The following is a 27,933-nucleotide window of genomic DNA, read 5'->3' on the forward strand; positions in this document are numbered from 1 at the left end:
TCCTGGGGAGTGCCTAACAACTTGGTCCCTTTATTGATTCTACCTTTTGTTACCCTTTAAGTATCTCTAAATATGTTGATTTCTATAAACTTGTGCAGCTCAAAAACCAAAGATCCAGTCACATAGGGCAGTGCTGTCCAACTGGCGGCCCGCGACCCCCCTCTGTGTGGCCCCCCACCTGTCTGGCTGCTTTGATGGCTTACTCTTGTGTAAGCTTTAAATGGTATCAGTACTGTGATTAACTGCCCCCCCTGCATTGCTCACACCTCAGATTCAGGCTGTAATCACCCACATTGTTCCCCTGTTCACACCTCAGACAGACTGTAGGAGCAGTAGAAACCACAAATAATCCCTGCACACTACAAAAAGACTGAGGTGGTACTGCAATTAAAAAGTGTTTTAATATATAGTTATTGTGAAGACTGTAGGAGCAGTGCCAGCATTGTGTCACTGTATGCTGCCTGTGTGTGCCATACACACAGGCAGCATAGGGCAAGCAGAGTATGGCACACACAGGCAGGGTAGGGCAGGCAGAGTATGGCACCCACAGGCAGGGTAGTGCAGGCAGAGTATGACACCCACAGGCAGGGTAGGGCAGGCAGAGTATGGCACCCACAGGCAGTGTAGGGCAGGCAGAGTATGGCACCCACAGGCAGGGTAGGGCAGGCAGAGTATGGCACACACAGACAGGGTAGGGGAGGCAGAGTATGGCACCCACAGACAGGGTAGGGCAGGCAGAGTATGGCACCCACAGGCAGGGTAGGGCAGGCAGAGTATGGCACCCACAGGCAGGGTAGGGCAGGCAGAGTATGGCACCCACATGCAGGGTAGGGCAGGCAGAGTATGGCACACACAGACAGGGTAGGGCAGGCAGAGTATGGCACCCACAGGCAGGGTAGGGCAGGCAGAGTATGGCACCCACATGCAGGGTAGGGCAGGCAGAGTATTGCACCCACAGGTAGGGTAGGGCAGGCAGAGTATGGCACACACAGACAGGGTAGGGCAGGCAGAGTATGGCACCCACAGGCAGGGTAGGGCAGGCAGAGTATGGCACCCAGAGGCAGGGTAGGGCAGGCAGAGTATGGCACCCACAGGCAGGGTAGGGCAGGCAGAGTATGGCACCCACAGGCAGGCAGGGGAGGGCAGGCAGAGTATGGTACACACAGACAGGGTAGGGCAGGCAGAGTATGGCACCCAGAGGCAGGGTAGGCCAGGCAGAGTATGGCACCCACAGTCAGGGTAGGGCAGGCAGAGTATGGCACCCACAGGCAGGGGAGGGCAGGTAGAGTATGGCACACACAGGCAGGGGAGGGCAGGCAGAGTATGGCACCCACAGGCAGGCAGGGGAGGGCAGGCAGAGTATGGTACACACAGACAGGGTAGGGCAGGCAGAGTATGGCACACACAGGCAGGGTAGGGCAGGCAGAGTATGGCACCCACAGGCAGGGGAGGGCAGGCAGAGTATGGCACCCACAGGCAGGGGAGGGCAGGCAGAGTATGGTACACACAGGCAGGGTAGGGCAGGCAGAGTATGGCACCCACAGGCAGGGTAGGGCAGGCAGAGTATGGCACACACAGGCAGGGTAGGGCAGGCAGAGTATGGCACAAACCAGCCAAGAATGGCACACACAGTCAAAGTATGGCACACGCAGGCAGGGTAGGGCAGGCGGAGTATGGCACACACATGCAGGGTAGGGCAGAGAGAGTATGGCACACACAGGCAGCATAGGGCAAGCAGAGTATGGCACACACAGGCAGGGTAGGGCAGGCAGAGTATGGCACACACAGGCAGGGTAGGGAAGGCAGAGTATGGCAGGTTTTTGCTGTACTACAACCATTAATGGGTATGGTCATGTGATAACACAGGTGTGGTTTCAAGTGGGTGCGGTTTCAAAAAGGGGAGTGGCCAAAACTGGCTTCCATTATCGGCCCTCCACCACGTAGGTTGGAAAAATTCCGGCCGTCGGTACCACAGAAGTTGGACAGCACTTACATAGGGAACCTTTGCAGACCCACAAGTATGACATTGAGTTTTTGAAAAATCCCCACAGCCCTATCATATTTTTAAATGGAAAAAGCATAATTTTGGAGCACATGCTGACCAACAGCAGAGTATCTGCCTGTGAGCCCATTGTACACCACAAACCCCTTATTATGATTTTAGCCTTTTCATAATTAAACCAGTATTTCTTTACAAGTCGAGGCTTTTCCACACATAACCAAATTCTACAAGTAAGAAAGTAAAACTATCTTAGCTACAAACAACAACATGTAGTTGATCAATTTTTATAAACATGTTTAAACTTTCCCACAGGTTTGAATGCACTGTATAGTCTTGATGAGTACAGTACAGTACAGTGCAGTGGAAACATTTCCTATTTCTTTATCTATATAACTTTAGCCTAGGGTCATGATGGAAACTTTTACAGCAATAAAGCACCATAAAAGAGCCATTCAAAATGTAACAAATAAAATGGGCTACATACACATATACATGTTAGCTAGGAACAAGTAAACATCTAATTAACACTATAACCAAAATAAAGTTACCACCTGAGTAAATTAGGTATATATATTTTGTATGTGGAGCTTTTGGACACCGCCCCCCATGACTTAGTATGTTGGGCCCCCTACCTTACAACAGCTTTTCCTTAATGCAGAGGTCTATTCTGTAACCATTTACATTTTATTGCCTCTAACAAGTTTTTGCTATATTTAGAAAGTAATAAAATATAGCAGAGCTAAAGTTGACAAAGTTATGGTAAACTGGGAATTTTTAACCCAATTTAATCTGAAAGTGCAGGTAAATCGAACAGAACTGCAAGATTTGGCAGTGTCCTATTAGATGAAAACATGTTCCATTTTCCTAGCTGCATTTATTACAACATGAATCTGTGTCAGACCTAAGTATTTGGATTCATATATGGCGGATGAATTATTAGAATATGCACAATATGGACATTCCTGACAATTTCAGTATGTTCTCCTAGGCTTAAAATCTACTGTGATCTACCTTGTATAGAATAAAAACATCTTTATACAGTATAACACACAGATTGCCTCAGCTGAAGATCTTGTCATTAAGGAATGACCACACTTTAAAAACATTTTATAACTCTCATATTAATTATATCCACTTTAAACTGTAATCGGAACCTTCTGCAAAGGCCAGAAACTAGGAAAAGAAGAAAAGAAGGAAGCCCAGCTTCAATTGCAGAGGTCCCAAATATACTCGAGGTGATTTGCACTTCAAACTTGCCTTCCGGATGTGTCTCCACACATTCCAGCACCCGCTGGGTTAAAGCCAGTCACTCTATTTGAAGACCAGCTGTGTTGCCCAGTTCATAGTAAAAAGACTGTAAATGTAGTTTAAAATCTGCGCAGGGTGTGCATTTCTAGATGCATGCTCACCCATATTAACCACAGCACATCTTAAACACTTCTGATTCAGCAACAACAAAAGTTGTTTGTTCATATTTAAATGTTTCCATGTGATGTTATTAAAAAGAAGGATTTCTCCCTGCCTAGAAAGGAGCTTGAAGGCCACTGTTTTGCTAAAGAGGCGTAGCGAAACTCAGTCTGTTAGAGGCTCTTTGTTCTCATCTCTTTGCAGTGGCAGAATACAGCATTCGTGGCATGGCATCGTCAGAGCTGCCATGGGAGAAGCCTGGTACTCCCTGCTACAAGGAGGCTTTTTGTTCTTATTAAAGAGGGGAAAAACCATTTGCATTAAAACCGGTCTCCAGTAAATTAGGTACCCTGATCTCATCTGGATATATATATATATATATACAATTTCCATAGAGGTAGCACACCACCTAACAAGGGGCCAATGCCTGGGTGCTACTGCAGTCAAAATAGCAAGATACAAATGTAGCAAAGGCTAGCACTCACAGGACTTGAATAAGTATATTGAAAAAAGAAAAAAATCTAAATCAAAAAGTCTCACAAGACATGATCCTTACATGGTTTTTATTTCAGTTCCTCACAGGAGGAAAGTTCCCCGAGGAAAGTTCCTGTGAGGAACTGAAACGTCGGTTCAATAAAAACCATGTAAAGATCATGTCTTGCAGGGCCGCCATCAGGGGGGCACAGGGGGTACAGCCGTCCCGGGCCCGGATGATTTTAACTTTAAAAGGGGGCCCGGCGCTGCTACAGTTTTCTTAGCTCGGGCCCCCTTTAATCTGTTCCGGGCCCTGTCATTGGTGGTCAGCGGTAATCCTATTGGTCGCACCCCGTGCGTACATGCACGTCAGTACGCACGGGGCGCAACCTTATAAAAGGGCCTGGCGTCGTTCGGCACTCAGAAGTGCAGTGCTGTTGGGAACGAAGGACCTCGCCGGAGGAGCCGTCGTCGAGGAGCCGTCACCGGAGGATTGTGCTGTGCTGGCTACCAATGTACTAGGGGGTTTGCTGGCTACCAATGTACTAGGGGGTTTGCTGGCTACCAATGTACTAGGGGGGTTTGCTGGCTACCAATGTACTAGGGGGTTTGCTGGCTACCAATGTACTAGGGGGTTTGCTGGCTACCAATGTACTAGGGGGGTTTGCTGGCTACCAATGTACTAGGGGGTTTGCTGGCTACCAATGTACTAGGGGGGTTTGCTGGCTACCAATGTACTAGGGGGGTTTGCTGGCTACCAATGTACTAGGGGGTTTGCTGGCTACCAATGTACTAGGGGGTTGCTGGCTACCATGTACTAGGGGTTGGCTACCAATGTACTAGGGGGGTTTGCTGGCTACCAATGTACTAGGGGGTTTGCTGGCTACCAATGTACTAGGGGGGTTTGCTGACTACCAATGTACTAGGGGGGTTTGCTGACTACCAATTAGGGGGTTGCTAATTTAGGGGGGGCCCTGCTGGCTACCAATGTACTAGGGGGGGGTTTGCTGGCTACCAATGTACTGGGGGGGCACTGCTGGCTACCAATGTACTAGGGGGGTTTGCTGACTACCAATGTATTAGGGGGGGCCCTGCTGGCTACCAATGTACTAGGGGGGGTTTGCTGGTTCCCAATGTACTGGGGGGGCCCTGCTGGCTACCAATGTATTAGGGGGGGCACTGCTGGCTACCAATGTATTAGGGGGGGCCCTGCTGGCTACCAATGTACTGGGGGGGCCCTGCTGGCTACCAATGTACTGGGGGGGCCCTGCTGGCTACCAATATACTAGGGGGGCCCTGCTGGCTACCAATGTACTAGGGGGGGTTTGCTGGCTACCAATGTACTGGGGGGCACTGCTGGCTACCAATGTATTAGGGGGGGCACTGCTGGCTACCAATGTATTAGGGGGGGCCCTGCTGGCTACCAATGTATTAGGGGGGGCCCTGCTGGCTACCAATGTACTGGGGGGGCCCTGCTGGCTACCAATATACTAGGGGGGGCACTGCTGGCTACCAATGTACTAGGGGGGCACTGCTGGCTACCAATGTACTAGGGGGGGCCCTGCTGGCTACCAATGTACTAGGGGGGGCCCTGCTGGCTACCAATATACTAGGGGGGGCACTGCTGGCTACCAATGTACTAGGGGGGGCACTGCTGACTACCAATGTACTAGGGGGGGCACTGCTGGCTACCAATGTACTAGGGGGGGGGCACTGCTGGCTACCAATGTACTAGGGGGGGCCCTGCTGGCTACCAATGTACTGGGGGGGCCCTGCTGGCTACCAATGTACTGGGGGGCCCTGCTGGCTACCAATGTACTAGGGGGGGCCCTGCTGCCTACCAATGTCTCATATCTGTGAGTCCTTTGTATTTATGGGAGGGGGGCCCAGAAATTTTTTTTGTGAGGGGCCCCGTGATTTCTGATGGCGGCCCTGATGTCTTGTGAGACTTTTTGATTTTGATTTTTTTCTTTTTTCAATATACTTATTCAAGTCCTGTGAGTACTAGCCTTTGCTACATTTATATATATATATATATATATATATATATTTTTTTTTTTTTGGCTGTATTTACTACCATGTTGCCTTGGCAATTGATTGATATGATTGAAACAGGCCAAATAATGCAACAATCAACCACCAAGGGAAATGCAATACATAAGCAGCAGGAGTGTACAGCAAGTATGGGTAACCAGTGGCACTCCAGAAGTTAGAAGACAGAATTCTTAGCACTAAACATCATGAAGGCCATTGCTCAGCCATCAGTTCTGTAAAGGTAAAGAGAAGCACCCCAAGCTGCCCTAAATAGGCATCATAGCAGCCTTATAAGAGACAATGTTCTGTAAATCAGTAGTAGAACAGTAGTTTTGGTCATCATAGGAAAATGACAAAGAGGCAAGTTGCCACCAGTTTGCCTAAAAAAAAAATTAAATTTTAGAAATACATATAACTGACAGGGCCGCTTGTTGGACAACTAAGAGGAAACAGCATAGGAGATTATGGAAATATATATGGTCACATGGATAAAGGCTGTCTGTGGATATAGATTTAGTTAAAAGCAGAATGTTGCTATAAGTGGATCATATCTGAATTAGGGTAAAGCAATAAGGCAATAAAGTTAATCTGCATACATACACACAAGGCCAGTATATGGAAAACTCAAGGGGATACTTTAGGCCAGCACTATGAAGCAAGGCAATTGCACAAGCATAGGAAAGGAAATTTGATTATCATCAAAGAAAGGAGTTCTTGGAAATGAGGTCACTAGTTGTAAAATTCCTCACCTTATGAAACTGTAATAGCCAATTTAGTAGATGAATTTAAGTGTGTGCTTTATGGGCTTTTAGAAACTGTAAATGTTCAAGCAAATTTATGCTGATATTACCATAGCAGCAACATAAAATCAGTTTTATATCTTATGTTATGTACAAGGGTAACTTTTGCATCTCTGGGGTGGTATCAACTGGACAGCTGGCATAGGTAGAGAATAATGAAGGGTTAGAAAGGCGTAGTATCGACAATAAAAGACCAAGTCTCATCAGACCACAGCACCTTCTCCCAGTCACTCACAGAATCATTCAGGTGTTCATTGGCAAACTTCAGACGGGCCTGCACATGTGCCTTCTTGAGCAGGGGGACCTTGCGAGCCCTGCAGGATTTTAATCCATTGCGGTGTAATGTGTTTCCAATGGTTTTCTTGGTGACTGTGGTCCCTGCTAATTTGAGGTCATTAACTAACTCCTTCCGTGTAGTTCTAGGATGCTTTTTCACCTTTCTCAGAATCATTGACACCCCACGAGGTGAGATCTTGCGTGGAGCCCCAGAGCGAGGTCGATTGATGGTCATTTTGTGCTCCTTCCATTTTCGAACAATCGCACCAACAGTTGTCACCTTCTCTCCCAGCTTCTTGCTAATGGTTTTGTAGCCCATTCCAGCCTTGTGCAGGTCTACAATTTTGTCTCTGACATCCTTGGACAGCTCTTTGGTCTTTCCCATGTTGGAGAGTTTGGAGTCTGCTTGATTGATTGATTCTGTGGACAGGTGTCTTTTATACAGGTGACTAGTTAAATCAGTTGCTATCTTTTATTTAAAGTTATTTTTTTCGATTTTCCTTTTGATGTGCTATCTGCCACTGTTAAAATAAACCTACCATTGAAATGATACTGTTCTGAGACTTTTCATTTCTTTGTCATTGGACAAACTTACAAAATCAGTGAGGGGTCAAATAATTATTTCCTCCACTGTATATCTTGCATAGCAATAATAAAACAGTTTATATTTATTTGATATGCTTCTATGTATAAGATAGTTTTATAGTTACATTTGATTCCTTACCTTCTTTGGAACTGGTGCTGCCAGTCACACTTGTTCCTGCAGAAGATCTACCTACTGGGCTGGAGTGTTTGGCTCCCCTCCCAGGAATCTTAAGCCCGCTTGGTTTCAGCATATTTTCAGCAGTCTATGCACCCCGGCAAGCAGTCTTCCCAATACACTGTGGGAGTCACTCAGCATTTAACCGTCAAACTACTGGGTTGTGCGCAGTGTCCATTTTTACAATCCTGCATAAACAAAGAAATCAAGTTATTGCTATACTAAAAAACACTGCTATCTCCTATCTACAAATCCTAAAACAAAAAAGATAGGCACATACCGTATTTACAACCTGAACAAGCATTGGATGCAGATTGTATGTTAATACATGCAATTGTACACTCATGATATGACATTTTCTCCTCAATTATTTCCAGCCAGCTGTCTAATGCCTAAAAATCTTGCTAAGGAGTAGGGTTGCCGACTGGCTGGTAAAAATAGTACTTGAAGCCAATGTTGTAAATATGGAAGAAAGTCAACTTAAATAGGAAGGGCATAGTGATGTGCAGGTCAAACAATGTTCAACCCAAACCTGACCCTAAAGCTGTCCATACAAGCACCGATGATATAATGGGAAACCTCGTTTCGTACAATAGTCGGTGTGTATAGCGACTCGGCGAGGAGACCGATATCGCAGTAGGCTGGTTAAAAGATTTTGATCAGGCGCAATTGAAGGCACCTGAGCAAAATCTACCTTCAGGGCTGAATCAGCAGATGAAGGTAGAAATCCTGACGATTCAGCCCTGAACGTCTGTGGAGGGTGGGAACAATGGTCGCACGAAAGATCGAAAATCGCCACATGTGTGGCCACCTTTACTGTCATACATCTGGGTGACAATGAAAAGCCATTAATGATCGACAGGAAATAATTAGGGAAAATGTATTCATTCCCAGGTTCATATTGACATGGTGCTGAGAAACATATTTTTGTAGGTACATTTCAACAACTGATAAATACAAGCTCCGGAAAATGTAATTCTAAGAGCTGAAGTTAGGTCTGCCTTTCCTCTAGCAAGCTGCCAGCAAATAGATAATCAAATAACAAAGAGCTTCTAAATTTGGAACCTCATTCTTAAAAAATAGACTTAAACATAACAAATGCATTGTTGCCATTATTTTGCACTCCTGTCCTTCCTTAGTGCTGTGAACTGTAAAAACCTTGATGACCTCCTATAGACACCTATGGATCAGGTTATAACAATAGAATTAGCAAAAATGAGTACAAAAGAGCTGCACATCGATATCTAATGTGTAACTTTCATAGCCAGGATTATTTTATTTTATCCATGTATCTACTGTTCCTTAATAGTGGTAGAAACACATTTAAACACCAGGTTAAAGTGTCCTAAAAGCATTTTCATAGTGTGATATTTTTATTTGCAATTACCTTTTGTTTTTCTGCTAGGGCTTTTGAGGGGACACTCATGAATACATATTTACATTGCACTGAACACAAAAGACTTGATGAGGCATTGTTTAGACAATAAAAGAAACAAACATACTGCTACTTCTACTTCAAATAAATGGCTTTTACAAGTTTCAGTTGGATCTCCTATGTGGACTAAACTAAAAGGTACAGGTATAGGACCCATTATCCAGAATGCTTGGGACTAAGGGTATTCCGGATAAGGGGTCTTTCCGTAATTTGGATCTCCATACCTTAAGTCTACTAAAAAAACAATAAAACATTAATTAAACCCAATAGACCTGTTTTGCATCCAGTAAGGATTATTTATATCTAGTTGGGATTAATTACAAGGTACTGTTTAATTACTACAGAGAAAAAGGAAATCAGTTTTAAATTCTGAATTATTTGATTAAAATGGAGTCTATGGGAGATGGGCTTTCCGTAAAGGTGGCCACACATGGCGATTTTCGATCGTTCCAATCGGCCACTAACATTCGGGGCTGAAACGGCAGATATGGAGGTAGAAACAATAGGATTTCTACCTCCTTCTTGAGCTCTGAAGGCAGATTTTGCTCAGGTGCCTTCTGCCCGATCAAAATCTTTTAAACCACCCAATCGGCGAGTCGATATCCGCAGCCTCCTGCGAGGGAAAAAAATCCTTCTTGGCACTCTCTTCCAATACTGTAATACTGTAATTTGAATGCAACACCTATTCATTCAATGGGCAGGGTGCATGGCAGCACAGACAAAGGGATCTACATTGTTTTCCAGCAATGTTCACTATGGTTTACAAACTCAAGTTAAAGTGGACATATACTTAGGGGCAGATTTACTAATCCATGAATCCGAAATCCCGAAAGGGAAAAAATCATATTGGAAACGAAAATTTTGCGACTTTTTCGTCGCCATCGTGATTTTTCGTATTTGTCGCGACTTTTTCGTCGCCATTGCGACTTTATCGTATTTTGTGCGACTATTTTGTCGGCGTCGCGATTTTTTCGTATTGAGCTTTTATTTTTGCGACGGCAACGAAAAAGTCGTGGAAAATATACGAAAAAGCCGCAACGGCGCAGCGTGAATGCGTACATACGCCGACGCAGCATACCTACGCATTCACACAGCACTTCCACATCACCGGCTTCAGTCCATCAGTGATCCACGGGGGATCGACTGGTGGACCGCAAACGATGTATTGGCCACCCCTGTTCTAGCTGGTGGGATGGCGACAAGGAAGATTTGTCAGGCGCTGACTAATCTCCCCTTGTGTCACAACCCTTATCTGCTCATCAACAGCTGATGAGCTGCAGCTCCCTTTTCACTTCCTCCTATTTTGATTATATAGGTTCTCTGCCAAAAAAACAGAACAGTAGAAAGGCAACAGTGCCATGTATGATCCCCTTGTAAATATCTGCCCATATGGCCTGTTGTTCAATAAATTGGATACCTATGTATGGATACAGAGTCCCATACTGATTGCTGACTCTACTTCAGAATAAAGCAGTTCAAGTCAGGTTTACTGTATCCCCCTGCTTGCAGTGTACAAAGTTGAGATAATGTTACCATACCAATAACCAATAAAGCCCTAAGAGGCGGGGTTTTTTAGCCTTCTGTATTTTTGAAATCTCAGCCTGACCTGTATGCTAAAGAATAGCTGTAACATAATCACATATTGATAAAAATCCATGTCACATCAATCACATAGCAAGGCTTAACTAAAAGTTTTATGGGTTTACTTATGTTCTGCTGGATGGTCTCACATTTGTTATGCAAGAGAGCTAAAACACTTTGGGGCTGATTCATCAAAGTACTAGTTCGAATCCCGAAATAGGTAAAATTCGGATTAGATACAATAATTTCTGATGATCGCAAATATCACAAAAATGCTTACGAAAAAATCGTATTAATCACGCTAATATCGTATTGGCGATCCGAAAGTCACAAAATTTTCATATCCAAACAATCGTAAACAGGGGGAAAACCTTTCTGACTTTGAACCTTCTGTGCATGATTTTGGAAGCCTCCCATAGGACTCAATGGCATTCTGCAGCTCCAACCTGGCCCAAGGAAAGTCTCCCATAGGGCTCAATGGCACTCTGCAGCTCCAACCTGGCCCAAGGAAAGTCACGATACCGACGTTTGAATGGATCCAAAACATTCGTACTCGTTGCGACAATACAATTTTGTTGCGTAATTTTTGTCGCGTAGCACAAAAAAGTAGTGCAAATTAGCAAAAAAATCAGGAAATTACGCAAGGTACGAAAACTTGGAAAAAATACGATTTTTTTGTATTCGGAGGCAATCGTACTTTGATAAATGGGCCCCATCTATTAATTATTTATACAGCTGCAACATGGGGCACAGTGTTGTATACAGATTATATCATTCACATCAGCCCTTGATGCAGTAGAGCTGACAGTCTAAGGTCCCCATCACATTCACACACACAATGGGCAATTTTATCAGGAGCCAATTAATATGCCTTTATAATGGTTGGAACCAAAGTTAGAACTTCAATAATCCAAAAAATGGGAAAATCAACAGTTTTTGAAGACAATGAGACAAAGCAGGTTTAGTTAATTAACACCAAGAGAATTTGCACCAGTGCTGATTTTCTTTAAATATGTAATCATATATAATACACAAGAGCTATGAATATTCTGTATATTATATTTTTATAAACGGGTTCTTAGTGATGTCGTCAGTTATAATTTATGTTTAGTGATATAATTTCTTAAACATGACTCACTGAAACTTGTGTATTATACAGTAATAAAGTACCCCCTGGTATAAATTTGAGGATATTAAAAGTCACCTCAGAGTTCCATGACCTGTATAAAAGCACACAGCCTTCAGCCTCATGCTTTTATATGGTCATGGAACTCCTTGGTGACTTATAATATCCTTATATTAACAACAGGGGGAAAACTGTATTGGTATGGCATGGTATTAAGGATAGGTTAGACCAGGCTATTCCTTGGCTTGCAGATAAAAGCAGGTCAGTAAACAGCCTGATTGCACACCTCTGCTCTATGTTGTTTTTGCACCTGCAGGCACAGCGGCAGCCTGGATGCAGACAAACAGAGCAGATTTTGGTGTGAAAATGAATTCTCTACCACAGTGCTGCTGTCCAACCTATTACATGTATTGGTATGGTTATTTCTCATAATTATGTTTGAGGGCCCGATTAAATGAAAATGATGATGTCATGCAGTGAAGTCTATGGAGTCGTTGAGCAGACTGAGGGCCATAAAGATCCTCTGGAGGGCTACATCCACCCTGTGGGCCTCCAGTTGGATAGTACTACAGAGACCTTATCCGCACACCCTAGTACTCCAAACTTATATGCCCGGTGCACACTGCTGGAGGGATCGGCACCCTCCAAAACTAGTACAACCACAAAAAAGCAAATGGCACTCAGGGCTATAAACAAGGGAAAACCCTTAAAATTTTATTGCGGAGGTGCAACGTTTCGGGGCAACGTGACCCCTTTATCAAGCTTGATAAAGGGGTCACATTGCCCCGAAACGTTGCACCTCCGCAATAAAATTTTAAGGGTTTTCCCTTGTTTATAGCCCTGAGTGCCATTTGCTTTTTTGTGGTTCCTCCAGTTGGATAGCCCTGCTCTAGCATTTTGTAACAGTCTTGTCTGACTCTAGTCTTACCCTTTACCTCACAGTCATGTGGTCATGGCCATTAAAATACAATATTATTTACAGTGATTAACTAAAAATACAGTGATTTGTTGATTACAGAAGTATTCAATCCACTTGCAGGTGGAAATAGACAGACATATTCAGTATTTATGCTGCAGGAGAAAAAATCCTACGCTTTATTGCATTTATACCGCTTTCTCTCCAATTTCTGTTAGTAAGTGGGGCAGCATATTGAGGAGGAACTGAATAGAATGTCATATTTGATTAATTTGCCTGGCTCTCCAGACCGCAGACTGCATGGCTTCAGGGTACAGCAGGCACCTTCTGTAACATCCCATCAAGGTGACCTGTCCAAGTATCTCTTCATCTTTTCAGGTAATTCCCCTCTCTCTCTCTCTTAATAATTCACAGCTTAATGAACATTTTGCATGTGTGACTAAGAAGCATTCTACTAATGAGAGCACAATAACTGATTGTAGTTATACTTACTAAGAAGGCTACAGAGCGAGAGAGAGAGCACACTACAATATAGTGTGCCAAACTGTTTAGCTTTGCAGTCATCTGGTGCTCTAACTTCTTAAGGGGAAGATATTAAATGCTATTGATAAAACACAAGAGTTCTATATGCAATGGGTAAACCCACCTTTCATTTATACCTAATTTGTGCTAAAATCTTATATTCTAACCTATTTCCAGTGTAAATAATTCCCTTGTATCAGGTTGGTACATGATGATGCTATGCAAAGTGAATGAATACACTCATTATGGAAATGTTTTTATATACATATATACCTGTAGAACACATGTGGTGTCTCCCAATCAGTGACTATGAGATGATTCTGATGTCCAGTTCAGTGGCATACCTATAGAAGAAGCAAACTGGGTCAGCAAAGAGCACATTGTGCAGTGCTGGGCCAAGCCAGCTGGGCGCCCTAGGCAACCCAGCCGGCTTGCCCTGCACCCCTCCCGTGGGTCCACGCACATGCACACTTGTGCATGCACGTAGGGGGGCTGCAGGGGCCCCTGGAGGGGGTGTGCAGTGGGTGTAAAGGACACGGAAATAGGGATACGTGAAAGAAGAGGTACCTGCACCCTAGGCATGTGCCTCTTCTGCCTACCCCTAGTTCCGGTCCTGCATTGTGGATGATCCACAATTTCCTGGTCGTATATATGAGGATAGGAAAAAAAATTCTTGGCGTTGACATTTCAAATTGATGTCACGCCATGGTCCTCTACTTTTGCAGACCGTCTGAAGCCATGGAGTGGCAGTTTAATACTGTAATTATTAATCCACCAGTATTATAAAGGATACACAGACAATAAATGTACAGGGTGGGCCATTTATATGGATACACCTTAACATAATGGGAATGGATTCCCATTATGTTAAGGTGTATCCATATAAATGGCCCACCCTGTATACAAAACCAGGAAGCCAACACAGCAATATAACGAAGTTGCAGAGTTACCTCCAGCACACAAACATTTTTCCTTCTTGTGGAGTGGCAAATTTCCATCATTCTTTCAGGAAAGCAGAAGACAGATACTCACTCAGCACAGTATTTAAATTAGCCATAAGAAAAAAAAAGGGTCAAATATGCAATATGAATATTCATTCTTCATGCTTTCTTAAAGCAATTTTATCACACTGGACAATTGCTTATGTGCCAAGAATAGCTCCATACTTACACCAGAAGAAAATACTGTTGCCTGACCCTCCCATATCCCAGCTGGTATTTGTACTCTTGTCTGACCTCCCTTTAACCTAATTAGTTCAACAATCAGTGGCCAGATTATGTCATCTGCATACACTGGCTCCCTATGAGCAAGAAGTTAATATCCAGGAGTCAGAAGTACACAGTGGTCTTGAAATAAGCATTGTCCCTCAAGGTCAAATATAGTCGCGTGCAAGGGGGCCACTAGTATAGCAACTTTGTCTCCTTCTTGTTCTTACCCAGTAATGTGACAGTAGGAGTCACACTACAGAAATAAAGATGATAATTAGGCGATGTTCACCTTTAAATAGTTTAATACTGGTCCAGTAACCTATAGCAACCAATCAACAGGAAGCATTTACTGGTCACCATTTTAAAAGCAAACATCTTATGGGTTGCTAATGATTACTGCACCTTGACAAACATAGTGCCTTTATTTACATATGGGTTGTTAGTAGGTTATAAATGGGATCTTTTCAGCAACCCTCTGGTTAGTTTTCATATTTTTTTAAATGGTTTCTGAATTATTAGTCTTCTTCGGCTGCAACTAAATATGCTATCTGGTTGTTGTAGTCCAATTTTATATTCATTTTTTTTTATAAATAACAGATACTTTTATAGAAGAAATTAAAAATTTCAGCTCTAAAATAAATTACTTTGTTTATTCAATGGCTGCTATACAGCAGAAGCAGCATGTTTTGTTTAATAAAGTGCTGTAATTAGGGCTTTTTTAACTGTACATTTATGTTACACATATTATTGAGCTTTTTATACAAATGAAGGATGCATTTTAAAAAGTGGTATAAAATGCAATATAATGTAATAAAAGTCTAAAAGCAACCCATAGCAACCAAGCAGAAAATTGCTTTACCAGGTGACCTGTGCATCGTTGCTATGAGTTACTGATGTTAACAGTGCACTTTTGTTACATTAACACTTTGGCTACTTTTAGCCCATCCTAAAATTCTGTGTAAAGTGACCTGCTCAAAATAACAATGCCTTATAAGAGTATACTATTATATTATTACAACTTTAGCCATAATATTAAAACTGCTTTAGACTGGGACCAAGTAAAAACCAGTCATACAATCATGGAAACAAGAGCAAGTTATCAAAAAAGTCATAACTTGTGTTGGCCAAACACTGACACTGTTAGTATGCCATCTGGCAAAAATGAAGCTGTACTCCACCCAGTATATTACGTGGCCAAATGTCTGGATTCACCATCTTTAAGCACACTGTTATTTTCATCTTCCATGCTACAATTATTGCAATTTCTAGTATGCAATATTAACCTTTACACATTTACACATATTTACACAAAATTACTTCAAATGAAGGTGATATTTTGTCTGGTTAGGAACATGTTTAGGTGTAACTATAAGGCTGTTGCAGATCAGGGGAAGTTGTTGAAACACTCTAATAATATTATTTTCAATTGTTGGGAGGCATGTTTGCATAGAAAAAAAAAAAGATTTATACGTACATTCAAAATTGCTTATTAGTTTATGTGTAATATTGAATAGGTCACATGTTGCCTTATGTACCCTTGCTGGAAACTTTATGTGGGTAAACCAAATTAACCACTTTTTTTTTTATGATATGTTTGTCAGAACACTAACAGAATATACAGAACACAAAGAAAAATGCTTAATGTTTAACCTTAGCCATTTTTTTTTAATTAACATGCCTAGGAGATTCAGAATTTGTAAGCATTTGTTCTATGGATAGTATGCCTAGGGAGGTGACTGTATATAGAGACTGCTACAAAAAGAATGCAAATGTACTTTTCCATTAAATACATTACCACCTTCAAAGATGACTGACATCATTGCATTTCGAGGATAACTTGGGGCATATACAAAATATATTAAAATCCTGCACTGTAGCATTATTGGTTAATGGACAAGTTATAAAAAATTCTTAGTATCAGACAGTTTATTGCCTTCTATTTTCTCTCTAGTCTAAACTGAAACATTAGTTACTTTGTTCCCCTATTTGATCCTTTGTAAAGATTGCAACTTTGTTAAAAGCCTCAAACAATCTACTACAAGTACGCTAGGCTGCTACCATTTTTAGTTAACAGGAGTACCAGCCTTGGGTCTTAGGTAAGCAATTATTATCATTGGGGGATTTACATTTTGGTTCCCCTTCCAGTGATTATATTTTTTCATCTACTTAAAGTATCTTAAAAATAATTTAAACATTAAATAAACCAAATATTATTGTTTTGCCACCAATATGGATTTATGCAGCTTAGTTACCATCAAGTAAAAGATACTGTTATTTTTACTGTGAAACAGAAAATCATTTTTAAGAAATATAATTACAAGTTCAGGTTTCAGAACTGAACTGACAGGTCCAGTTCTGAAATTTTTCATCCGTAGCATTGCATTAATAACTATACTAGATCTTCTCTCAGGAGTTGTCTTAGGGCCCTTGTCGCGGGTGACTAATCTCCCCGAAATGCCACCCCACTGGCTAGAATGTAAATCGCCGGTGGGATGGCATATGCGGCGCCGTGATTTGCACCCCCGACAAGGGAGATTTGTTGTGCGGCGACTAATCTCCCCGTGTGTCACAGCCCTTAGAGAAAATGGGGAAAAAGACCAAAGGGGGCCTGTAAATAGTAAAGAGTAGGCAGAGTTATCATGACCTTTAAATCAATAGTTCCTACAAAAAGGACAGCGACAGGGGATGGTGGTGGTACAGCTGACTGGAGCCAGGTCCCTGACAACAACCATTTTTTGCAGGCAAAAACAGTAAAGCACTGGCCAGATGGCACCCTATTCATCACAGTTAGGCAGGAAATAAGGAATCAATTTCTCGCTCAGTAAAGTGGCTGTCTGTTCAATCCTGGTTATGGACGATATGGGATGTAACACAGGATGGGTGAAAGGTGGTGTTTAGGTCCTTCTGAGAGATCTTTAATCTGACTGTAGCTCTGCAGTAGGAATGCTAAAGAATATTGTCGGTTTTTGTCTCTTAATCAACCGAAAATACGGGAAAAAGGGTTGCTGGTGGGCAGTAATCATGCCTGCTGCCAGTGAAAGGGGAAAAAATACATAGGTGATGTTATAGATTAAGCTGCCAGTATAGTGATAGGAAATTATGTTGTCAAAACAAAATCACTTCCCTAGGGGGCTACAATTACAAATGGAAATTATAAAATGCTGGATCTTATTAAAGGATACACACAGTATAACAATACATGTACAAAAGCACAACAATAAATACAGGTATAGGACGCATTATCCAGAATGCTCGGGACCAAGGGTATTCCGGATAAGGGGTCTTTCCGTAATTTGGATTGCCATACCTTAAGTCTACTAAAAAATCAATAAAACATTAATTAAACCCAATGGGATTGTTTTGCATTCTATAAGGATTATTTATACCTAAGTTGGGATCAATTACAAGGTACTGTTTTATCATTCCAGAGAAAAAGGAAATTTGTTTTAAAATTCTGAATAATTTGATTAAAATGGAGTGTATGGGAGACAATATTATTGCTGCATAAGATATCAGAAAGATACAGGCATGGACCGAGACTAAAAGCTTTTCTGCCATATATAGAATAACAACCTAAGCACAGTGCATTGACAATTTCTTTCTCCTCAAATACTGGGAATACATTAAAGTGCATAGCAGTGGCATAAAATGATTGTACCTGTGGCAAAAATTAATCCCCCATGCCAAGCAGAGGGTCTGCTTTCACTATTGCAGATACTATTATGCATAGCTTTTCCTGTACTATTATTTTAATCATTGCTTTCAGTCATTCTCCATATATTCAATTTCTCTAAAAATCAACACATAATTATATATTCTCCATGGAATACATATATATATATATATATATATATATATATATATATATATATATATATATACTTTTCAATATATTACTGGACTCTTGTCTTGGAGAAAGCTGATTTATGCTACATTGTTCCAAGAGAAACAGCTGTGCAGAACATTGCTTTCAATTGCAATTTAAAAGTACAGAAATGCTTTTATTATTGTATGTTGGAAAGTTGCTTACAAGTATATTTGGTTTCACTACGCAAAAATAAACACAGCAAACTCTTGGACGTTACCAAGTAATATCAGTGGAAATTACATTAAAACCATGGACGATGTTTGGTTACACTTAACTCAAAATGCTGAATTATTTGACATAAGAAGCATAAAGAAGGCTGTTATTCAGTCCACATGAGATATAAAATGCACACATATAAAAGGGTTTTTTTGTGCATAACATTTGACAAAAAGGAAGTTTATATTCACCTTTAGACCATTTTCTTTCAAATAGAAAAGGCATTTTTATCATACTATGTATAAACGCCTATATCACCCACACACCATTATTGCATCTGAATATGCCACTGTAAACAGCTCCAAACCACATGGATGAGTAAGACCCGTCACATCTTATTAGCGGCAGCAGCAGAGAAGCACATGCAAATAATCAAACCAGTTCCGCGCTTACAGGAAGTCTGGAAAACTTCACAGCATTGATTTATGTCAGCATGAGTCACACACTGTATGTCCAGCTGGAGATTCTGGTGCAACATGGGGAAATTTAGAGAAGGATGTCATCATCATCATTGCTTCCAAGGAGCACTCCACCGCCAGCCAGGACAAACATTACTGTAGCATTATTATTGTCCTACAGAAAATAGAATTTTCTAGCATATATACACCTTAACCATTCTTATCACTTTCTTGGGGGTTATATGGCTATTTTTTTTAACATCTCCAAAAACATCTCCCAGCTTGGCAATCATCCCTCACAATTGCCAAGTCATTAAATTAAAATGAAAATATCTACTACTTGATTAAAACTGATTGACCATAAAACAAAGCATTGCTATAAATGATGTAATCATTTTCGTATGCCCTTTTATAAAGCACCCTTCATTACAAGGCTTCCTTTGCCTGTAATGAAGTACAGGTTAGCTGGGTGATACCTTACTGCAAGCCACAGAATGGCCTCCTATGTTTCTCCGTGGGAAAGTGCCAGCATTCAGGCTTGGACTGGCAGTCTGTGAATAGACAGTTACTATTTAGTGGGCTGGTGGGGGACTGTTTGGGCCTCTGTGTACTTGAAATGCCTATTTTGAATCCCAGTCCAGGCCTGCACAGCTCTCACCAGTGTTCCTGTTGTGCACTGCATAGTCTGCATCCATTGCAAAATAAAATATACTGGAACTTATAGGGTGCATCCTGCATTAAAACAACTATATTTCACATGTAACAGGAAATAGTTCTGTTGGATATCAACAGAATCCCTAAAAATAGATTCTAGCAAAGTGCTGTAAGTCAGCTCAAGTGCCTTCCTTGAAATACTGAAGATATGGGTGGCTGTACTCAATCCTAATACTGTCATGTTTTGGCCTTTACAGGAGAAACATTCAGTATGACTAAACTCTGAGGCACCAATGATAAGAAAACATTCACCCTTTGTGTGCGCTGGGTTTACTTTGCTTTACAATCCTTACTAGAAGGATTGAACTTGATGGTGTTTTTTCAACCCAATGTAACTATATAACTATAATCTCACTTTCTGATACATAATTTGCTAAAATTTTAAGGCCCAAATTTCTTCTGTATACAGGCATGGTGTTTAATATTGGGCTAATTTATCACTGTTAAAGGGGTACCTCTCCTTTAATTTAGCTTTTAGTATGTTATACACACTGCTGCTTACATGATGGAAATAAATAAAATATGTTGCCACATGCTCCTATTACCCACCTGTTCAGCCACAGAACAAGAGAATGCAGTTGCTGTGGTTAGGGCATTAACAGAAGTGTTATAGTCTTATTTACTTATAAAGAGCCAAATATGGGTACTTTTTCCCAAGTTACTGTCAATGGCATTTTGAAAGATAGAGCTCATGTTATTTTTAAGAGCCTGCTATAATACTTGAGCATAACATTGGCAAAACAGAAAGTTCTATACAGCGTCTTCTGGGATATGATAAGCATATCTCCTCCCATGGCTAGCAATTACAACTTTTCTTTCCTATTACATTAATAGTACAATTTTTATAAATGGGGTTTGCTTTATAAAATGATCAGATGATGACGACCGACAAAAGCAAATGTTGGTCACTTAGGTTAAAGACAACTGAATGCCTTCCTCTAATCTGTGCCCAGCTTTTACATATATGTGTGTGTATTTATATTTGTGTCATATGGCTCACTGAAACATGCATAATGTACCTCAAGTTGTAAGATACAAAGATATTAGAAATAGAAGTTGCTTGTTTAACCAGGCATAAGGCACCCTTTCTACTTCCTTAGAAAAATATATACCGTCTAGGTTTAATAGATCACTTGAATTTCCCTGAGGATCAACATTTTACATGGCATGCTGCTTTAGACAGATCAAATGCAATCACCTGTTGTCCCACACCATGAAAGTTTGGCTTTGTTCTTATGTTTCATAGTGCAACTGGCTTGGCGTTTAACCCCACTGTCATAACATTTATATAATATATTTCCTAAATGTGCACACCTGTCTCTAAACGTTCAGGCACATTCTTTTATTGTCAGTTTTACACTAAAGCAGCAGCTGTCAACATAAACATGCTTTTATTGTACTGACCCACAACCTGTAGAAATGTTGCCAGGAAACTACCATGTTAGGATATACTCGAGTAACATTCAAACACTGTGTTATCTGCTTTGCATGTGCACTTTCTATACATCATTTTTGTTAGTTACCATTTTATATCCTAGTGGGAGCCCCTGAATTATATCCCTTAGGGCACATTTGTAATAAGAGGGAAATGACAAGCTATAGCTTTGCACTTATCATTATTAGATGCCAATTTGGATCTGTGCGATATCCTACTGATGAAATAACAGATATATTTTACAAACCAAGATTGATTCCATCAAAAGCAGTGTGGGCAAAATGACCACTACTAGAAGCATTGTTGAAAATTCTGGTGGTAGGATAGGGCTAATACCATAAACATGTTTCATCACTGGTTTGTGACTAGAAAAAAACACTTGCCAGTTTTATAATTAATCCCCATGGATCAGTCAGTTTAATGCAATAATTTGGCAATATTGATTGTAACATAAACCATATAACCTATGCATCTGCACTGCTGGGTCTAAGAGCAAGTTATTTATAGCTAGTGATAACTATTTAAAAAGTGGTAATGTTATAAGAAGCTGGCAGCACAGGAGAGTGCAACAAAGTATTCATTCGTAAATTGTGTTACATGACATCATTGTGGGAATTGTAATTGGTATCTCTAATGGGACCAAAATGGCACTTTTGCCAATGCAATTTTGCGCATCAAAAAAACCTGTGAACCCTTTGCATTTCTTGTGACAGAAGGTTTGCAACTGCAATCTTTTAGTTTGTACACATGCACAGTAAATGTAATAAAATGTCTTAACGGAGAAGAAAAGGCTAAGTCACTTGGGGGTGCCAAAATGTTAGGCACCCCCCAGTGGCTTTAATCACTTACCTTTTACTCCAGGCTGGTGCTCCTGTGAGAAGAAAACAGCACCAGCCAGGTACCTCTTCCTTCTTCTGTCTTTGTGGGCATGAGTGGTAGAGTTAAAAGCCGAACTTTAACAAAAAAAAGTCGTCCTTTTCACTCTATTGCATATGCGCTGGCCCCGGGATTCAGAAGACAGAAGGAAGAGGAAACACTCCCTGCAGGTACCCCAGGCTGGTGCGGTTTTCTCCTAACAGGAGTCCCAGCCTAGGGTAAAAGCTAAGCGATTACAATCACTGAGGATGCCTAACATTTGGCACCCCCAAGTAACAAAAGTTGCAGTCACAATTACGCTATCTTCATGCAGGTGTTAAACATTCACAAAGTAATAAATGTTAAGTGAACAGTATTACATTGTAAACATAGCTAAACATTTGCAAAAATGACATTTTGTACAGCAACCGCAAATTTTATTACAATCCCCCTCATGTGTCTGAAACAATTAAGAGCCCTTCAGTGTTATAAAAAAGAATATTAGCAGTTTATTTATATTCTACCGACACCTTCATAAAGCATGATGTCTGGTGTCTACAGCAGTAAGCAGGGTTTACCAAAGTTATCCAATATAGTGGTTTCACAAACTAATCTAATAATACCAATTAATAGTTAGTTTATACCTATCATCGTCACACATGGATGGTCTTAAGCCAATTTAGAAGTGACAGGAGACTCCTCCTGCAGGCTTGCAATTTGTCCATCTTATTAAATGTCCAAACCTAAGAAAATCCTCTTATTTGACCAACTTTATCACATGATGCTTATGACACTTCAGACGTGATCAAAAATTTTGGGACCCACATGGCCCCTTCCTCAGTGATCACTGTGGCATGTGGCTAGGCCAGTATCAATACCTGTACCCCTACTTCTCATATCTCTCATAAGTTCCAGTGTGGCCTGTGAATGGCCACCTAAAGTCTGTTAACAAATACACTGTGCATATAATTGACTATTGGTGATGTGATGTGTTTCCATCACCACATACAATTCCTGACTAAAATGGCTAAGTAAGACCCGCACAAAGCACTTAACATATTTATGATAAAGGCTGCCATTAAGCCCTGATCCTCTGCAGGAAATTGGTAACATCATAAAACACATACCACACGATCCTTTTCAACAAATACCCGGGGGGATGTCTGTCTCACTCCAAAAGCAGGCTGCATGACAGCAGACATTAGATAGGATTACTCCAAAATGTAGCACTTATCCAAAGCTTTAATGAACCAAATTAGAGATGTACTCGGTGCACACAATTTCCATACAAATATTGTAACTATAAAGAATGTGAAATAAATCTACACAAACACAGAAATATATGTCTCTGATTGCTCTTGGCAGAGTTGTAAAACATAAACTAAAATGGGAATCAAAGTTATTTATTGGCAGTGCACTCTGATAAGCGTCATGCTCTAAAATTAAAACTTCCTCCTAGATGCTAAAGTAACAGTAAAGCTAAAACATGATATTAATAAAACAGTATACTAGGAGTTTGACAGCTGTATATGTCAAGTAGTCTATGAATCTTCTAAGTCTGTAACACCTGATGAGGCAAAAAAAAAAAAAATGTATTTCAATATAAGAAATGGTTACCCTGCACTGGAAATAAAACTTATTTTCTAAGCAAACAAAGGAGGGCTGCAGAGTACATGTGCATCATTGAGGGGGGAGCGCAGCGTGTAAAGCATGCATTTGCCATGCTTCTTATCATTGATTCTAGCTATATTTATATGTGTGCTTAATTAATAAAAACCTAATGTTGAGATCAATAATCCTTTGCATCTGAAATGTTAGGGGGTTGCACATCACATTCCTACTACTGTAGCATCAATGAATGATATTATAGGTTTAATTTACATCCGTCAATACAGTTGTGGTCACACAAATTTTCCCACAATCAGTTGGGCAAATAATCCCATTAATTAAAGATACTTGCATCAAAAGGCACTCTTTGCACTTCAATATAGTTGCACTTGGCGCCACTCAGTCTTCCTGCCTCCTGTTCTGAATCAAGTAGAGTTGCACCTATTGATGCATGGGAGTCCTGGAGCTACTGGTACCTCTAAACCAGGTGATAGCAGAGTTCCCACAGCACCCTGGATCAAACGCTGCAGCACAGCTATGCCAAAAGAATAGAGCACACACTTTACTTGCACACCAAAAGCCGGAAATGGCGCAAACCGGATTTAGAAAATTGCACTTTGCACACTGTGATGCTTTAAGTAAATAAGCTCTTATATCTTTATGTATATAGCATTACTTATGCATACAGCACTGTGTAGTCAGCAATAAACCACTGAAACACCACTGATTGTATGAAACCAAATCTTTCATGTAAAAGATACTGCCATGGTAAAATACAAGCTAAAGAACAAATCAGATTTTCATCTTCTTTAAAGAACGATGTGCTTAAATTAATTAAATAAATGCTACTTTGTAAAACATTGTAATAGGTTGTACATTTCTGAGGAGCAGTCAAAAAAAATCATATTAACAAATGTATTACCAGTTTTCAGAACTTCCATGCAACAATATTTCCACTTACATAGCCCATCCATAAATCCACATTTGAGGGATACTGAGGCTAAGGTTGTAGCAAATGTATAAAGGAAATGCCTTAACCTTAAAGGAACAGTAACACCAAAAAAATAAAAGAGCTTTAAAGTAATGAAAATATAATGCACTGTTGACCTGCACTGGTAAAACTGGTGTGTTTGCTACAGTAACACTACTATAATTTATATAATAAGCTGCTGTGTAGCCACGGGGGCAGCCATTCAAGCTGGAAAAAAGGTGAAAAGGCACAGGTTACATAGCAGATAACAGACAAGTTCTGTAGAATACAATAGTGTTTTATCTGTTATCTGCTATGTGCCTGTGCCTTTTCTCCTTTGAATGGCTGCCCCCATGGCTACACAGCAGCTTATTTATATAAATTATAGTAGACTTTCTGAAGTAAACACACAACTTTTACCAGTGCAGGGAAGCAGCACATTATATTTTAGTTACTTTTATACACTTTCATTTTTTGGTGTTACTGTTCCTTTAATCTATAAATTGCTGTGGTACTAGGGTGGTATCACCTCTCAGATACATACAACATTTACATTCTTATCAAGCATTTGCCAATATATGTACTGCAGATAATGTTATGGAGGTTACAATTCTCTTGAACATTACAAAAATTTAGTACATGCATGGGATCCCTTATCCGGAAACCCGATATCCAGAAAGCTCCCAATTATGGAAAGCCTGTCTCCCATAGACCCCATTTTAATCAAATAATTCATATTTTTAAAATTGATATCCTTTTTCACTGTAAAAATAAAACAGTGCTTTGTATTTGATCCCAACTAAGATATAATTAATCCTTACTGGATGCAAAATAATCCTATTGGGTTTAATTAATGTTTTATTGATTTCTTAGTAGACTTAAGGTATGAAGATCCAAATTACGGAAAGACCCCTTATCCGGAATACCCTTGGTCACGACCATTCTGGATAACAGGTCCTATACCTGTATATTACAACCAAACAACTCATTTTGTCCCTTTAAGGTGATCTGTATCCTTTTAGCCACCTTAGAGTATACCTATATTAATAAATGGTACCAAGTTCATGCCATTTGTATCCTCCTGTAGTTTTTTCTTTGACTAATGGAATTTGCTGTCCAACACAGATTCTGCTTTACCGATGAACATGTAGTCAATGTTCCTCTAGTAAAAAGCATGTATTCTTTCATTTGAACCTTGTTATCTCACATGGAAAACCATGCTGACTTTCCTCTGTTGGCACCTTCTGCAGTGCATGTCTCAGATTCTATATTTGGCCTCTTAATCTAAATGAAGGAATTTAATATGTGCATTCTGGTTATACAAAGTACAGGCTTCTCTTAGCCTTGCCTAAGACAGCACATGGAGAAATCTAACTGTAATCCCTCCCATATTGTTTAGATAGCACAGCCCTCTGTTGAACTGCAATTCTCAACATTTAGTTGACAGCTTGGGAGTACAGACTGGAATGCTCTGCACTAATATAAAAAAAAACAACATACCCTATTACACAATTAAAAACCTTTTTTCAAAAAGGTCATGATTAATATATTAGATGCATTTTTACACTAAACTAATTATTCATTAAAGTGCAGTGCCAATCAATTAAAATTGCAATTCCATATACAGATAAAAGGGAATTTCTGAATATCAACACAAAAATCTTTCCAACCATAATGCTTAACCCGATCTTTTGGTATTAAAGGCCTCCCAATTTCTTAATATCAGTCAATGCACGCATTTCCTTATACATCTGACAAGCAGAATGGAGCACTATTCCATTCTTCCCACCTTCTTTGTTGGAGCCCTGATGCTGGGAGATGCAGGACCTCATGCACCCCGTGCCACAGTGATCACCCCTACATTACTAGCTGATGCTAACCCTTACCTCTTGACGTGTCAGCAGCCAAGGCACCAGCTTAGCAGATGGATCCCAGCATCAGCCCAGCCCTGCAGTCTGCCTCTGTGATCAGCCACTCCCTGCAGCCACAGGGTACAAAGTGGAGGAAGAAAGCTTGCCAGAGTGGGAACAGAAATGGCAGCAGAAGCCAGCAAAGGGTGTCCGGTCCAGATCACACCTTGACTGTTGTGTGGGTGAAGGACATTCAACCACATGTGCTGCTGGAGAAAGAGAAAATCCACAGGCTGGGAATCAGCTTGTAATCAGAGCAAAGGAATGGATGCTAGAGTGAATTCCTCAGTGCCCAATGGCTGTGCACAAAGCTCTTGCAGTGTAGATGCTCCTTTCACTGGGGATGCTGTGCCGCTCATGCACCCAGCCAGACTGCTCTGCTGAATGTATGAAACAAAAGAGGAAGCGGAGGGGAGATCAGCAGTCAGGAGGAGGAGGGGAAATCCAGCTGTTTTAGAAAGCAGCAGACAATGGAGATCTGTGTTTCCTAGACCTGCAGTTCTTCGGAAAGCTGGGAGGGAGGGCGAATATGTATAGAGGCCACCCACTCCCTTTAACCCTATGCCATGTGAATAATAGATCTGATCCCATCCCTCAATATGTCTATGTGCATACTATAACTTAATACTCAAAAATATGTAGCCAGAATGTATAAGGGAAGTTGAATAATTTTGTAGCAGCAATGTGCTTTTATTTAGACACTTACTAGCGTTGTTTAATATCTTTGGAATTTACAGAAGGGTGGTTACAGTAAATTATGCCATATAAGATGTGCATGCCATCCATCCTAATTTTTAGAAGCACTTGCTCTTTTTCTGAAAAATAGGTGCTATTAAACAAAGAGCATCAATGTTTTTCTTTAAATCATTTAGAAATCTCAAGTTAAGAATAAATGCTATAAGTGTATATCCTCATAATGTCTGAGACTGGAGACTTCCCAACTGGTTGGGAATTCCTGATCTGTGGCCAGGTCCAAATTCAAAATAGGCCCTGGTATTTTAAGTACACATAGGCCTATACAGCATCCCACAGGCCCTCACAGAATTTATGAACTCTATGTGAAAATAATTTCCAGGGATATTTTGCCATAAGATGATTAAAATACTTCTGTGCATTTGGTCAATAAAAAAGTACAAAAACAGTATTTGTTTCTAGGACAGCTGTCAGTTACGCCTATGATATACACAAATATCATATATACATATGTATATTTCCTTGCACATCTGGTAAAGTTAGCTTAATATAGTTATTACTTTCAAACAAGGGCATATTTGTAGTACAATCCAAGTAAGGCAGTTGTCCTGATGCTGCCCCCCCCCATGTTTTCTGTGGTATGACCAGAGTAAGGAGGGGCCACAATAACACTTTCTGCAATAGAAGAGCCGAACTTCTTGTTAAAGATACTGAAATCTGGCCCT

At 40.7% G+C, this 27,933-nt stretch overlaps 1 protein-coding gene across 5 annotated transcripts in view; it reads right to left on the reverse strand.

Moving 5' to 3' along the window:
* clip2 (CAP-Gly domain containing linker protein 2) overlaps positions 1–27,933 on the reverse strand; it is a 78,439-nt gene that overhangs the window by 42,938 nt on the left and 7,568 nt on the right. The window contains exons 1-4 of one of the 5 annotated variants that reach the window (XM_031896981.1): positions 26,492–27,233; positions 14,284–14,335; positions 13,607–13,677; positions 7,718–7,941 (exon numbers count right to left, since the gene is read on the reverse strand). In XM_031896981.1, coding sequence (XP_031752841.1) covers positions 7,718–7,829 — 112 coding nt within the window. In that variant the 5' untranslated portion in view covers positions 7,830–7,941; positions 13,607–13,677; positions 14,284–14,335; positions 26,492–27,233. Of the gene's footprint in view, positions 1–7,717; positions 7,942–13,606; positions 13,678–14,283; positions 14,336–26,491; positions 27,234–27,933 lie in introns of those variants that run through there. The other 4 variants (XM_031896980.1, XM_018091605.2, XM_018091604.2 and 1 more) reach the window with 4 other exon arrangements.

Source organism: Xenopus tropicalis, chromosome 2, assembly GCF_000004195.4.
Source record: "Xenopus tropicalis strain Nigerian chromosome 2, UCB_Xtro_10.0, whole genome shotgun sequence".
Classification (NCBI taxonomy): domain Eukaryota; kingdom Metazoa; phylum Chordata; class Amphibia; order Anura; family Pipidae; genus Xenopus; species Xenopus tropicalis.